General features: G+C 37.6%; 1 protein-coding gene across 9 annotated transcripts in view; it reads left to right on the top strand.

Moving 5' to 3' along the window:
- Positions 1 to 16,967, top strand: part of ccdc142 (coiled-coil domain containing 142) — a 114,593-nt gene that overhangs the window by 45,141 nt on the left and 52,485 nt on the right. For 8 of the 9 annotated variants that reach the window (XM_073042254.1, XM_073042260.1, XM_073042258.1 and 5 more), the window contains 2 exons: positions 2,568 to 2,654; positions 7,654 to 7,815. The exons of the other annotated variant lie outside the window; for it this stretch is intronic. In XM_073042254.1, coding sequence (XP_072898355.1) covers positions 2,568 to 2,654; positions 7,654 to 7,815 — 249 coding nt within the window. The remainder of the gene's footprint in view (positions 1 to 2,567; positions 2,655 to 7,653; positions 7,816 to 16,967) is intronic. 9 annotated transcript variants of the gene reach the window in all.

Below are 16,967 nucleotides of genomic sequence, written 5' to 3'. Positions count from 1 at the left end.
ACAACGTTTTTCAGGATCATGATGCTATATGAACAATACAAACATTACTCTGAACTACGTAAATCAACACAAAATCTACACTAGACTACAGACCTACCCGGGACTGCATAAAGTACACAGAACAGTGCAGGCATTACAATAAATAATAAGACAATAGGCACAGCAGAGGGCAGTGCATGGAAAGGTAAAATATATACTATATACTAAGACAAACGTTTGACTGACACTAAATAGAAACATAGAAAATAGGTGCAGGAGTAGGCCATTCGGCCCTTCGAGCCTGCACCACCATTCAGTATGATCATGGCTGATCATCCAACTCAGAACCCTGTGCCTGCTTTCTCTCCATACCCCCGATCCCTTTAGCCACAAGGGCCTATAATACTGGATGCACCTGCTCCGACTTAGTAAGAGAACTTCCGGTTTTTTTTCCGATCCCGATCCACGATAACCTATGCGCATCCTCCCATATACTTTAAATCATCTCTAGATTACTTATAATACCTAATACAATGTAAATGCTATGTAAATGGTTGTTATACTGCATTGTTTAGGGAATAATGACAAGAAAAGTCTGTACATGCTCAAACAATGAGTGCTGGAGAGAGAACTTCTGGGTTTTCTAGATTCGTGGTTGGTTGAACTCGCTCATGCAGAACTCGCTGATAAGGAGGGCCATCTGTACTTCAAGATCAGTCTAAGCCCTCCCTACCACATAGCCCTGTATTTTCCTAATGCCTATCTTAAGAGTCTCTTAAATGTTCCTAATGTATTTAACTCTACCACCACCCCGGCAGTGCGTTCCAAACACTTACCATTACCTGTGTGTGTAAAAAAAATCTCCTTTTAATATCCCCTTATACTTTACTTATAACACCTTAAAATTATGCCCCCTTGTATTAGCTACCTGGGAGAAAGTCTGGCTAGCTACTCGATCTATGCCTCTTATTGTCTAATACACCTCAATCAAGTCACCTTTCATCCTCCTTAGCTCCAAAGGGAGAAGCTCTAGCTTATTTAACTTCCTTCATAATCCAGGCAACATCCTGGTAAATCTCTGCACCCTCTCTAAAGCTTCCACATATTTCCTGTAATGAGATAATCAGAAATGAACACAAAACTCCAAGTGTGTTCTAACCAGAGCTTTATAGAGCTGCAATATTACCTTGCAGCTCTTGAACTCAATCTCCTAACTAATGAAGGCCAACATACCTTACACCTTCTTAACCATCTGATCAACTTGCATGATAATTTTGAGGGATCTATGGACGTAGACCCCAAGATCCCTCTCTTCCTCCACACTATTAAGAATCCTGCTAGATCCCTGTGGAACACCACTAGTCACGAACCTCAGGCAGAATATGTTCCATCTACTACCATCCTCTGCCTTCTATGGTCAAGCCAATTTTGAAACCACTCAGTGAAATTTCCATGGACCCATATCCCTGTAATTATCTGCTACAGTATACAGCATGGAACCAGGCACATATTGACTTACCAACCATCAAGCACCCAGTTACACTATTCCTACACCAATATTAGTTTACCTTCCCTGCATTTTCATCAACTACCTCTCACTCCACCACCACCAGATTCTACCACAAGTGAGGGGCAATTTATAGATGCCAAATAATCTACCAACCTCAAGTAAGAGAAAATCTGCAGATGCTGAAGATCTAAGCAATACACAACAAATGCTGGAGAAACTCAGCAGGCCAGGCAGCATCTGTGGGAAAAAGCGCAGTCGACGTTTCGGGCTGAAACCCTTTGGCAGGACTGGAAGGGTTTTGGCTGGAAACGTCGACTACTTTTTTCCATAGATGCTGCCTGGCCTGAGTTCCTCCAGCATTTTGGGTGTGTTGCTTGAATTTACCAACCTCAATATTTTTGGGATGCAGAAAGAAACCAGAACTCGTAATTCATGCAGTCAGGTGGAATGTGCAAATTTCATTCAAATGCCACCAGTGGTCAAGATTGAACCTGTGAGACTGAAGCTGTGAGGCAGCAGCTCTGCTAGCAGAACCACGGTGTCACATCAATTTTAAGTGTCACAGATCTAAACGCTGAATAAATTCTTTAATTTATGGGAAAATTAAGCTGCTTTTTGCTTCTGTTTATAGCTACTTCTGTTAATTCTTCGTTTTACTGGAAAGTCAGACTAATAGGTTTTAGCACTCTGCAGACAGGATTTGATGTCTAATGTTCAGACTGTTATGTGGCAGGAGTGGAGACAAACATATTTTATTATTTCAGAAAAACTGGCCAGAATTTTCCATTTAGCAGAGATTCTAATGATCTATGTTAAAACACCACCACACTATGTCATCTCTAATCCAGGAGTGCTCCTAAAGGAAACTTGTTGACATTCTGAACTCAGTATATTGTGGTGCATGACATAGAAGGGAAAAATAAAAATTGAACAGTGGAAGGAAATGTTTTAATGAAATTGAAATTTGCAGTTTACCGAATCTTTTTGCATGATTGCTGTAATGGAATTTGATGAAGTATTTCAAGGAGTTTTTCTTCTGTACAGTGACCTTCAAATGCTTGATTTTCTTTCTCTTTAGGATTACTGCCAAGTGACTGTGAACCATTTGTAAAGGATCTTTGTGTATCTATGTGGTCACGGATTGCTCTAATTCATTGGGATCAAGGTACTAAAACTGGTGTGGAGGAGAGAAGATAAAGTTAAGGGGGGCACAATTTTAAAACTATTCAATACTTATTAGTGGAATAAAGAGTTGCAGATATGGGGTGCAGAAAAAAAACATACTTCCCTTATGTGGCAAGCTGCAAATCAAATCTTTGCGAGCCTCTGATCTAAATAATGACAAATTCAGAATCAGAATCAAGTTTAATATTACTAGCATATGTTGTGAAATTTTGTTTTGTGGCAGACGTACAGTGCAATACATAAAAATACTATAAATAACAATAAGAAAATTAAATAAGTAGTGCAAATAGAGAGGAAAAAAAATTGTGAGGCAGTGTTCATGGGTTGGTTTATTATCCATTCAGAAATCTAATGGCAGAAGGGAAGAAGCAGTTCCTAAAATGTTGAGTGTGTGTTTTCAGGTTCCTGTACCTCCTTTCTGATAGTAGTAATAAGAAGAGATCACATACTGGGTGATGGAGTTCCTTAATGATGGTTGCTGCTTTTTTGGGTCATCTACTTTTAAAGATGTCCTTGGTGGTTGGGAGTCAAGTGCCTATAATGGAGCTAGCTGAGATTACAACCCTCTGCAGCTTTTTCCGATCCTGTGCAACAACAGCCCCTCCATACCAGATGGCAATGGAGCCATAACAAATTGCTTATTAGTAATGTGGCTTCATGTTTAATTTTTTGGACTAATGTCCAGAGTATTTAGATTTTTGGCTTTGAATCCCAGCACAGCAGCTGGGGAATTTAAATTCAATTAATAAAGTGAATTTGGAATGAAAATCTAGCATTAGTAATATTATCTACTTGTGTTACTATTTATTGTAAACACTTATGTGAGCTACCAGTTTCAGCCAATCTACCACTGAAAAGTGCAGAAAGACACTCAATTTGGGGGCAATATACCACATCCTAAGAAAGAAATTTTATCAACAGAAAGCTGCAGGTGAACATCAGATTATTTAGATGTCTTAATATGTTAAACATTATTTTATGGACTTATTTTAAGCCCAGTGAGAAACTAAGTGTAAAACCAAAACTTGAAACACTGGTTAGAAGAGCAACCATGTATTTATAGAATTCTACAGTACAAAGATTGATCCTCACAGTCCACCTTGTCCTTGATTATGTTAATCCCTATTACATTAGGCCTGTATTCTTCTACAGCTTTCCTATCAAAATATCCATCCAAATGCCTTTTAAGTGTTGTAAGAATAATAATTTGGAGAACTGCAATGTAATTGAATAATGGTATAAAAATAGATTTTAGTATCTGCATTTACTTTTGGGATTTTCTTGATAGGTTTTTGGGCCTAAATACCACTTCATCTGGCAGCTCATTCCACACTCCCACCATTCTCTGTGTGAAGAAGCCTCCCCTTATGTTCCCTTTAAACTTTTCCCCCTTCACCCTTAACCCATGTCCTCTGGGTTTTTTTCTCCCTTAGCCTCAGTGGAAAAAGCCTGCTTGCATTCACTCTATCTATACCCATCATAATTTTATATGCCTCTATCAAGTCTCCCCTCATTCTTCTACACTCCAGGGAATAAAGTCCTAACCTATTCAACCTTTCTCTGTAACTCAGTTTCTCAAGTCTCAGCAACATCCTTGTAAATCTTTTCTGCACTCTTTCAACCTTATTAATATCCTTCATGTAATTCGGTGACCAACACTGCACACAATACTCCAAATTCGGCCTCACCAATGCCTTATACAACCTCACCATAATGTTCCAACTCTTATACTCAATACTTTGATTTATAAAGGCCAATGTACCAAAAGCTCTCTTTACTATCTTATCTACCTGTGATGCCACTTTTAGGGAATTTTGTATCTGTGTTCCCAGATCCCTCTGTTCTACTGCACTCCTCAGTGCCCTACCATTTACCTTGTATGTTCTACCTTGGTTTTTTCTTCCAAAGTTAATACTTCACACTTGTCTGTATTAAACTCCATCTGCCATTTTTCAGCCCATTTTTCCAGCTGGTCCAGATCCCTCTGCAAGCTTTAAAAACCTTCCTCACTGTCCACTACACCTCCAATCTTTGTATCATCAGCAAATTTGCTGATCCAGTTTACCACATTATCATCCAGATCATTGATATAGATGACAAATAACAATGGACCCAGCACTGATCCTTGTGGCACACTACTAATCACAGGCCTCCACTTAGCCACTACCATTCTCTGACTTCTCCCATTGAGCCAATGTCTAATCCAATTTACTACCTCACCATGTATACCTAGCGACTGAATCTTCCTAACTAACCTCCCATGCAGGAACTTGTCAAAGGCCATACTGAAGTCCATGTAAACAACATCCACTGCCTTCCCTTCATCCACTTTCCTTGTAACCTCCTTGAAAAACTCAAATAGATTTGTTAAACATGACCTACCACGCGCAAAGCCGTGTTGACTCTCCCTAATAAGTCCCTGTCTATCTAAATACTAGTAGATCCTATCTCTTAGTACTCCTTCCAATAATTTACCTACTACTGATGTCAAATTTACCAGCCTATAATTTCCTGGATTACTTTTAGAGCCTTTTTTAAACAATGGAACAACATGAGCTATCCTCCAATCCTCTGGCACCTCACCCGTAGATACCGACATTTAAAATATATCTGCCAGGGCCCCTGCAATTTCAACACTAGTCTCCTTCAAGATCCGAGGGAATACCCTGTCAGGTCCTGGGGATTTATCTAATCTGATTTGCCCCAAGATAGTAAGCATCTCCTCTTCAATCTGTATAGGTTCCATGACCTCACTTCCTGTTTGCCTTATTTCCATTGACTGCATGCCAGTTTCCTTAGTAAATACAGACTCAAAAAACCCATTTAAGATCTCCCCCATTTCTTTTGGTTCCATACATAGCTGACTACTCTGATCTTCAAGAGGACCAATTTTATCCCTTACTATCCTTTTGCTCTTAATATACCTCTAGAAGCTCTTTGGATTATCCTTCACCTTGACTGCCAAAGTACCTCATGTCTTCTTTTAGCCCTCCTGATTTCTTTCTTTTTTTTTGCACTTTTTATACTCCTCAAGTACCTTATTTACTTCCTGTTTCCTATACATGTCATACATCTCTCTCTTCTTCTTTATCAGAGTTCCAATATCCCTAAAGAACCAAGGTTCCTTATCCTTATCCACTTTGTCTTTAATCCTGACAGGAACATACAAACTCTGCACTCTCAAAATTTCTCCTTTGAAGGCCTTCCACCTACCAGAGAACAACCTGTCCCAATCCATGCTTTTTAGATCCTTCCTCATTTCTTCAAAATTGGCCTTTTTCCAGTTTAGAACCTCAACCCGAGGACCAGATCCATCTTTATCCATGATCAAGTTGAAACTAATGGTGTTATGATCACTGGAACCAAACTGTTCCCCTGCACACACTTCCGTCACCTGTCCTAACCCTATAGTGCAGTATACTTGATTCTTGATTTATTGCTAATACTGATCTAATAACAGATTGAAAAAGAATGAAGGATATTAATAATTGTGTGTATAAGTTTACTCATAATTTAAGAATGCATATGTTTCTATTTTTCAAGTGAAATAGAAAATTATACCCAGTAAGGTGCATTGGTTTTCCCCATAAGCCATCAGCATAATCAAGAAGAGATGTGATTATGTAACAGAAACCAAAAACCCAGGTTGCTGTACATCTTCTCTGCAAGTTGTTCAGAGAAAGCAGAAGGTTGTGTGAAGTAAAATAATTTGCACAATGATGAAGGAAGGAAGCCCTTTCATACAAGCCTTCCAGAGTAAATCAAATAATTCTCTATTATCATTCATGAAAACATGGAGTCGTTTTCATATTTGTGGTTGCATTCATCGTGATGTATTGAATGATATCCACTATTTCATCCAAGTTGCTTTCATGGATGATTGGGATAGGAAATATTCCAGATTTTGGTACCTATTCACACTATTAAAAATAAACTTTGTGTCCATTATTTCCATTTCCACGTAGAAGTTTTGACAAATACATTTTTTTAACAAATAAAAAGCTTCAAAATCCCTGCAGAGAGATTTAGGCCTGTTAGAAGAGTGGGCTGAACGATGGCAGATGGAGTTTAATGCTGATAAGTGTGAGGTACTACATTTTGGTAGGAATAATCCAAATAGGACATACATGGTAAATGGTAGGGCACTGAAGAATGCAGTAGAGCAGAATGATCTAGGAATAATGCTGCATAGGTCCCTGAAGGTGGAATCTCATGTGGATAGGGTGATGAAGAAAGCTTTTAGTATGTTGCCCTTTATAAATCAGAGCATTGAGTATAGGAGTTGGGATGTAATGTTAAAATTGTACAAGGCATTGGTAAGGCCGAATTTGGAGTATTGTGTACAGTTCTGGTCACTGAATTATAGGAAAGATGTCAACAAAATAGAGAGAGTACAGAGAAGATTTACTAGAATGTTACCTGGGTTTCAGCACCTAAGTTACAGAGAAAGACTGAACAAGTTAGGTCTTTATTCTTTGGAGCGTAGAAGGTTGAGGGGGGACTTGATAGAGGTATTTAAAATTATGAGGGGGATAGATAGAGTTGACGTGGATAGGCTTTTTCCATTGAGAGTAGGGGAGATTCAAACAGGAGGACATGAGTTGAAAGTTAGGTGGCAAAAGTTTAAGGGTAACACGAGGGGGAATTTCTTTACTCAGAGAGTGGTAGCTGTGTGGAACGAGCTTCCAGTAGAGGTGGTAGAGGCAGGTTCGGTATTGTCATTTAAAGTAAAATTGGATAGGTATATGGAGAGGAAAGGAATGGAGGGATATGGGCTGAGTGCAGGCCAGTGGGACTAGGTGAGAGTAAGCGTTCAGCACGGACTAGAAGGGCCGAGATGGCCTGTTTCTGTGCTGTAATTGTTATATGGTATATATGGTTTACAAATCATGCTGGTCATTTTGTATAATCTGTAGAGATCTTTTTAAGACATAAAATTTGCAGAATTGGTATAATATATATTTTTATACATTTTCCAGTATTCTGCAGCACCCTAGGATCAATATTGAAGGATAAATGTTTTCCTGATCCTGAAACAAAGGGAGCCACACAAAGAAGCAGGACAGCGGGGCTTTTCCTGGCACTCTTTCATCCTCTCTGTATAACATTAACCTGGTTGATGGAGCAAGCTCAAAATCAAGGTCAGCAAATAAGTATTGGTATGCTGAATTTAGAAAGTTGTTTAAATGCTATACGGGTTTCCCCCGCTATCCGAAAGTAGAGCGTTCCTATGAAACCTTTCGTAAGCCGAAATGTCATAAAGCGAAGAAGCAATTACCATTAATTTATATGGGGAAAATTTTTGAGCATTCCCAGACCCAAAAAATAACCTACCAAATCATACCAAATAGCACATAAAATCTAAAAAAAGGCACGTACATGCATGCGCACACACTTGCCCACGCAAGGCTTCATGGTCATGGTAGTCTTTCTTGGGGTAAACACAAGTTTAAAGCGGCCGCCTTTTTTCGTAAAAGCGAAAATCCTCTTCGGATTTCTTTCGGTCAGCGAAAACAGGTACTAATGTAGGTCTTTTGTAAAAGCAAAGTGGCATAAAGCGAACTTTCATAAAGCGGGGGACACCTGTAGTCTTAAAAACACTTTCTGATAGATATACAATAGATTTTGATTAACTAGGCCAGGTGCTTGTTTGAGACACTCGTTAAGAACAAAAATTAATGGAGTGAATTGCCGGGATTCTCTTCATTTATTTGGGGCACTATGTTGTTTAATTGGGACAAGAGACTGTTGGCAAAATTTCTAACTAGTGACAGTCATGAGCACTTGTGTGACCATTAGATGTTATAGCATGCTTAAAGGAACAGTTTTTTAAGTCACATCAGTTGTGTGTGCTGGTGTTCAAAAAGCAGTGATTTTTGTCACTGATAGTTGGCGAGAAATAAGCAGTAAGACAATTCAGAACTGTTTTGCTCACCATGGTTTTAAGGATTAAGGGTTGGAGATGCCAGAAATAGCTGGGTTGAAAATTAAACGATTTTCACTACTTCAACAAGTTAGGAACTACAAAGAATTTGAAAACATGAACAGTTATCTTGAATGCTACAATGGGAGTGATTTGGAGAGTGCAATCGCTGAAACCATTGTGTGAAGGTAGTCCATTATTTGCACTAGGTGTGTACACTGATTTTGTTCATTTATAGTCAATCAAAAGAATACAACAGCGTACACCAGATAAGTTCCTCTGTCAGTAACTATTAGGAACTAATACACAGTTTTAGAGAATTGTTGTAGTATTGGTAGTTTTCTAATTTGTTCAGTATTTCATTTAAATACATAATTTGTTGCTCAGCTTGTCTTTTTTATATCTTTTTTATAACTGTTTCCTTGAAACCGGATAATTGGGGCAGCTGTTTAGTTGGGCCACATTGGGCTGATTCTGGTGTGTTCCAATTAACCAAAATCCACTGTAACTAATTTATCCATGCTGACTTTAAATCATCAGCTGTGATAGTTCTCTGGACAACTATGAAAAGAAGAGGTTACATCTCCCATATAAAGAAATACTGGTTTAAATTTAGCTTATGGGTGACAATACTGAATAACTATTTCCTGAAAACAACTTCAGATGTCTTCCCCTTTGGAGGCATCAGATTAAGGAAGATCATAATCTGTATTGGCATTCATTGCATAAAATTATGTTAATACATCAGAAAATGTGTTCCTTTGCGTTAGCCATTTGGCACAACCTATATGTATTGTAGGATAAAATGTAACTGCTCACGTTGGTCATTCTGTCCGAAGGATAATGCTTCTGCAACATTCACCGTGTCACAACCCCTTAATACTTTATGTTTGAATGTCATCCCTCATTCTTCTAAATTCTAAGCAATACAGGTTCAAACTGTTTAGCTTCTCTTGGTAGGTCAACACTTTAATCAGAGGTCAGACCGCATTTGCAGTATTGTGAGCAATTGTAGGTCCTTTATTTAAGAAAGGATGTGCTGGCATTGGAGGAGGTCCCGAGGAGGTTCACGAGAATGATCTCAGGAATGAAAGTGTTAGCATGTGAGGAGTACTTGTTGGCTCTAGGCCTATACTCGCTGGAGTTAGAAGAATGAGGGGGGGGGGATCTCATTGAAACCTATTGAATACTGAAAGACCTAGATGAGTGGATATGGTGAGGATGTTTCCAAATAGTGGGACAGTCTAGGACCAGAGGGTTCAGCCTCATAATAGAAGGTCATCCTATTAAAATAGAGCTGAGGAGGGTGATGAATCTGCGGAATTCATTGCTGCAGATGGCTGTGGAGGCCAAGTTATTAGGTATATTTAAAGGGGAGATTGATAAATTCTTGATTAGTAAGAATGTCAAAGGTTACAGGGAGAAGGCAGGAGAATAGGGTTGAGAGGGATAAAAAATCAGCCCTGATCAAATGCTGGAGCAGACCTGATGGATTGAATGGACCAGTTGTGCTTCTATGTGTTATGGTTTTATGGTTTCAGGACAGGACCTGGTGAATATCCTTTATGTTGCCTCCAATGTGACTGTAGCCCTTTTTAGGTAGAGGACCAAAATTATAGCAATATTCCAGGTGAGGTCTATCCAACACCCTGCACAATTGCAATAAAATCTTCCTTATTTTAAGCTCCAGTACTTTTGCAATAAAGGTCAGAATGCAGTTCGCTGTCTTGACTACTTGTTGGATCTGCCTGCTAGCTTTTTGTAATTCATTGTGTCGCAATGTTATGTTGCCAGTTCAGTTAACTTTCTTGCTGCAAGTCTAATTAAGATTCTTTGACATGCAAAAACCTATTTTGGTCGCATTAAAATATTGTTTTTTGGTAAACTTGTTTCATGACTATAATTTTATTATGAAATCACTTAAACAAGTAAAGGCAAGAGATAATATTTTTATTTTAAAACATGTGGTTCCAAAGATTAGATACATCTAACAATATCAAATCATATTCACAAAGTGTTATAATAGTGTGGTTGTTCTTTAGTGTTCTACTTATGACCTATCCAGTACACATCAAGATAGATTTTAAGAATTCAAATGTTTGGAGGAATAATTTCTAGGACTGTCATCTGGAGAAAAAAGAAAATAGGTAACTTAAACTTCAGATTCAATTTACATTAATAAATTAATTTCATTTACTGAACATTAATAGAGTAAGAATTAATATTACAGACAGCTTCATTAAGGTTTATTCGCTTTTTGACAGGAGGAAGATAGTGTTTTGATAGCATTATAATTCCATACAAATTGGAAAAAGTGCTTAAAATAAACTCCAAAAGTTTTGAAATGTAAGCTAGGTGAAACTTAATTTAAACTGCAACTTTTGTAGCTTACCAAATGAAATCATCTTTTCAAAAAATCTTAATTAACCTGGACAGTTGTTCAATGAACCATGCTTAAGTTAATTGAGTCCAGTAAATGAACACACTAATGCACACAGAATGGTAATTTAAGAAAATGAATAATCAATTAAAAATTAATAAATGATTGGAGTTTATCTTCTTGCTGCCTGTCAGCATTATCTGAATACAGAAATAATGCAAAATGTATGATATACTCAGCATGTCAGGCATCATTTATGGAGAAAATAATAAGCGTTATATTTCAGGCTGGTGACAGCAATGACAGTTTTGTCTGACAACAGCACTGGTTCTCTGAGATGCTTCCAGTTCTTTCCCACCACCATTTGTAGTTCCACCTGCAGCATGAACACAGTTCCACAATACCAAGATCTGAAACTACCCCTCAGCCTTGTGATTACCGACAAGGCTAAGGTTCTGAATCCACTGGAATATAAAATGGTATGTAAATATGTTTTTTTCAATAGGTTGGTCAAATTACCACAGTGCTGCATGAAACCAACTAAATTTTAAATTTAACTATTGAAGGCTGTTACTGTTTTGCCAAAGCAGCTTTTCTACAGATAAAAAGGAGTCACAGTTAGCTTCTGTTGGATGAATCTTACAGGCTCAAAGGATAGAACAACTTCATATAGTCATCGGATGTGAGAGTTACCACCTCAAGCAGTTTAGGCTTCATTAGAAGTTATAAACCATTGATGATAACAGATGAATAGCTATTTGGCAGCTACATAATTGTGAACAACATTATTTAATGAAGTTCAAAGTAAATTTATTATCAAAGTACATATATATCACCATATACAAACCTGAGATTCATTTTTTTGTGGGTATTCACAATAGATACAAGAAACACAATAAAATCAATGAAAGACTACTCCTGACAGGACACAAACAGACAATGTGAAAAAGACATTAAACTGTGCAAATACGAAAAAAATAATAATAAATAAGCAATAAATATCAAGAACTTGAGCTGAAGAGTCCTTGAAAGTGAGTCCATAGGTTGTGGGCAAGTGAAGTTGAGTGAAGTTATCCCCTCTGATTCAAGAACCTCATGGTTGAGGGGTAATAACTGTTCCTGAACCTAATGGTGTAGGTCCTAAGGCTTCTGAACCTTCTTTCCTGATGGCAGCAATGAGAAGAGAGCATGGCCTGGATGGTGGGGGTCCTTGATGACGGATGCTGTATCAGCACTCCATGTAGATATGCTCATTGGTGAGAAGGGCTTTGCCCATTATGGACTGGGTTGTATCCACTACTTTTTGTAGGCTTTTCTGTTCAAGGCCATTGGTGTTTCCATACTAAGCTGTGATACAACCGGTAAATATACTCTCCAAGACACATCTATAGAAGTTCGTCAAAGTTTTAGATCACATGCCAAGTCTTTGCAAACTTCTTAGAAAGCAGAGGTGCTCTGTGCTCTCTTTGTAATGGCTTCTGCATGCTGGACCTCAGCCTTTAATGTTTCAGACATCCCTGATCAAGCTGTGGTGCAGTTGATTTCAGAGGCTAGTTTCAGATATTGGTATTTGTGGAAATCATGCTGCAGGTGTAACTACAAATGATAGTGGGAAATAAGGTATCCTAAGAACCTCGGAAATTATAAGTGTTATTTGAAAGTACTAAAACAAAGTGACTTGCATAGATGTATGGCATGTGATTAGATAGAGAAATAAGGAGAGGGCTAGCTTTAGGTGATTTAGCCTGTGACTTGCAAGGCAACAACAGGCAGGGTTCATAGCCTGTGTAGAGGGATACCTAGTTACTTGACAGTCACTGAGATTATTAAAGCCAAAGTTTAGTTAGGCAGGTGCGGTATTGATTCTTCTTAATAACATGTATTATTGAGAATAGAATCCAGGTTTTGATTTAACTGAGATAATTGTATAGTTATCAATCATTCTGCTCCACCATAAGGTGTTAAGGCCAGAACTTTTTTTGACAAGGTTAAGAAGTATGAGGCACTACCTGCACATTATCACCTCTCTTGATCCATCAGCTGGTCTCCATGTTATTAGAGTGCTTCTTCAAAATCTGGAATTTTTAAAGGAAGTTTCTTTGGAACAGAATAGAAAGAAACTTTTTAATGAAACTCTTTAGAACAGAAATTTTCTCCAACTAAATATTGGAGTTGTAGTCTCCAGAGAGGGTACAGAAGAGGTTCATCAGAATGTCGCCTGAATTGGGGTATATGGATTCTTTTTGCTGGAGTATTAGAGCCTGAGGGGGTAACTTGATCAAAGTATATAAAATTATGAGAGGTTTAGATAAAATAGATGGAGTCTTTTTACCAGAGTGAAAAGATCAAATACAGGAGGGCCTAGGTTTAAGGTGGGGGCAGGGCTGGGGGAATTTTAAAGAAAATGAGCAGGGCAATTTTTTAATACAAAGAATGATAGGTGCATGAAACAGTCTGCCAAGGGAGGTGGTAAAGGTAGATAAGACAACAACATTTAAGAGGCATTTAAACAAGCACATCAATTGGCAGGAAGTGGAGGAATACAAACAACAGGACATGTAAAAGCCAGCAGCTTGTGCTGTACTGTTGGAGAGAAGGAAAAATGAGTCAATAATACAAATGATGACCTACAGCAGATCAAGGCAGTACTGTCACAGAAAGTAAATTAACTGAAGTGTTTGAATTGATATTGAGTCCAGACCAATGTAAGGCTGTTCCTCCAGTTACTTTGGCCTTGTCAGAATGGTGGACACATCAGAGGGGGAGGGGGATAGAGAATTAAAGTGATATGCAAGTGGCAGTTCAAGGTGGCCCCTGCTGTGTGTTTGCAGGTTCCCAGAAAAATGAACACCCAATCTGTATTTGATTCTCCAATTCGGAGATCACATTGTGAACATTGAAAGGAAATCTTATTATCTTAAAATATTTTGTCTTTTGGAGTTTTCTTTCATCTTTGGACTTTACAGATTTTTTGGAATTTTATGGTGCTTTTGTGGTCATTACTCAGAAATCGGTCTATGCAAAGTGCTGCAACAAGATTCTGTGAATATTTTCCTTCCTCTTCTGTTATAAAATAGAGAGCATTCAGATAATTACTGTTTGTTAAATGATTAATCTACAAGGTTTTGATAACACATTATTCTCTTTCTTTTCAAATTTAAGACATTGTATTTTTAATTATTACTTTCAGCTATTAGTTTTCAGTTCCTTTGCATTTACTGTATAGTGACCTTGGACTTTTAACCTGAATTCTCCATATAAGTTTATGTAGTTTAAAATGAAATGCTATTGTCTATTCAGTAATTGCATTTCTCTAATATTTTTATTGAATTAATCTAGACCACTGAATAATTGTACATGCAGTGTGATATATGACAGGTAATAAAATCCAGCAGAACTATTCTGCAATAAAATTGTGCTTCATAATCCATTTGGTATTGCTATGTAATAAGCTTTTGTAAGTGACATTATTCATTAGGATATGGAATAGAAAGACAACTGGTGGTTGCAAAAAAAAACAATGCAACAAATATTTCAAAAGATATTCAAAATCACTGACTAGGTAGTAATGTATTAAAGGAAAATTCTTTCCTCTAATGAATTGTGTATGGATCTTGAGCCCAACATCTTTAATTTGCTTAAATATGTTCTAATATTATGTAATTTTAAAATGCAAGAAAAAGCCTGGTTACTACAATGCAATGCTAGATTCAAAAATCAATTTTATTTATCACATGTACATCAAAACGTACAGAGAAATGTGTCATTTGCATTAGCAACCAACCCACCCAAGGGTATGCCTGGGGCAGCCCACAACGCTCAGCAGAATTAACACAGAACACAACAAGCAACAAAACAGCAACAGCTATAATGGGGAACTTGATCGCCTAACAGATGAAGCAAATAAAAGACTTGTCTAAAGGAGTAGTAATCTGGAGGTATAGACCAGTAGCCCAGAGAAAATTGTTCAAATTCCATCATGACTATGAGTATTTGAATTCATTTTTATAAATTTTAGAAATATACATGTGAAAATAAGTAGTTTTAGCAATATGGTGACTTCCTAGAAAATAGAATAATACTGTACAGAAATACGCCCTTCAACCCACTATGTCTGTGATGAACATGATGCCAAAGTGAACCACAGTGGATTCCAGTTAATTGGGCACATCAAGAGCAGTATGTCCTGGCCCAATTAAGTAGCTACCCCAATGTTCAAGTTTCATAGAAAAAGTTTAAAAAGGTATAAAAAAGACAAACTACAGTTCAACTGAGTAACAAATTATGTATTTAAATAAAATACATAACAATTTAGACCACTGCCACTATTACTTCAATACCATAAACTGTGTATTAGTTCATAATAGTTTCTGATGGAGGAATTCATTGTATGTACACTGGCATATTTCTTGATTGGTAAACTATTCATTCTTAGCCTCTTAAAATATCAAGGTTTAATGCTTTTCCAAATAACCAACAGTTTGTTTTTTATCAGTTCCTGGCAAGTTTGAACAACACAACAGGTATACAATACATTGCTTTCTTTGAAGCTGATAACGTTGCATGTTTGTGGCCAAGGGGACCGTTCTGTGTGGTACTATAAAGAAAAGGCCTGTTTTGTCAGCATTGTAGATATCATTTACACAAAACTTTTCAAGCAATTCAGAGAGTTTTGTTGATTTCTATGTTTCTGCATTTCAACACTACCTTTCTCGCCACGTGCTTTCTTGAATTTAATGTGGTGCCTACATTTCCATCGAGACAACCAGCCTTCTGTTGTTTTAAAATCCTTGTGATCCAGCTTCTTATCTAGCTCGTCTGAATTGTCCTTTTAATATTGGTCCACTGACACGCACACCTTGTTCAGTGACAGTGGAAAGCCATTGACTGAGGTCATCTTCAACATCTGGATCCTTACCTTCATGCTGTTGTTCCTTGCGTAATCCCCATTCTTTTCGCAGTTTATCTTGCGTATCAAGCATGCAATTGTAGAATTCAGCACTCCAGTTATCTCTGCCACTCAGATAATATACTTGGCTAGCGTCAAAGCTTTTCGTGGCAAGGACCTCGAAAATTTTACAAATAAAAAAATTATTCAATATTCGATCATTTTCAATGTCACCCTTCATTGTTCTGAATTCTAGTGAGCAGAGGCCCAGAGTTATAAAATGCTCTTCATATGACAAGTCTATCAATCCCAGAATCATTTTCATAAACATTTTTTGAACCCTCTCTAATGTCAGCACATCCATTCTTAGATAAGGGGCCCAAAACTGCTCACAATTCTCCAAGCAAAGCTTCACCAGTGCTTTATAAAGCCTCAACATTACAGCTTTGCTTTTATGTTCTAGTCCTCTTAAAATGAATGCTAGCATCTCATTTGCCTTTCTTACCACCAACTCAACCTGCAAATTAACCTTTACGGAATTCTGAATGAGGACTCCCAAGTCCCTTTGCACCTCAGATTTTTGAATTTTCTCTCCATTTAGAAAATACTCTATGCTTTTATTTAGTCTACCCAAGTATATGACCATACATTTCCTGACACTGTACAAAGGCCATTTCTTTTCCCATCCTCTTAATTCTCTTTTCTTGATTTGGTTTTGTTCTTTAAGAGTTGTTCCAAATAAGATAAGATAGGCTAAGGTAAAACTATTTCTCCTGAAGGAAGTTATTGCTTCATATTTGCTCAGTCAGAAATATATTCTTTAAAATGCAAAATGTAGGCATTGAGGTACAAAAAAAATACAAAATATGCGTTCAAAGGTAATACAGGTCCACAATCCCTTATCCGAAATTCTGAAATCCAAAAAGCTCCGAAAACCAAAGTTTTTTGCGCCAACAGCTGATGACGTGGCAGCACTAGCAGAGGCCACCAGATGTCAGTTGTGGCTCAGTGCTCGTACTGGTTACACGTGCATTTACTGTTTGCTGTTGACTTTCACTGTTTAATTTCACTGTGAAAATGTCAAAAAGAGCTGCTGATACCC

This window comes from Hemitrygon akajei, chromosome 4 (assembly GCF_048418815.1).
Source record: "Hemitrygon akajei chromosome 4, sHemAka1.3, whole genome shotgun sequence".
NCBI lineage: Eukaryota > Metazoa > Chordata > Chondrichthyes > Myliobatiformes > Dasyatidae > Hemitrygon > Hemitrygon akajei.
The sequence above is the reverse complement of the archived record's forward strand: the minus strand, read 5'-3'. Positions and strand labels throughout refer to the sequence as shown.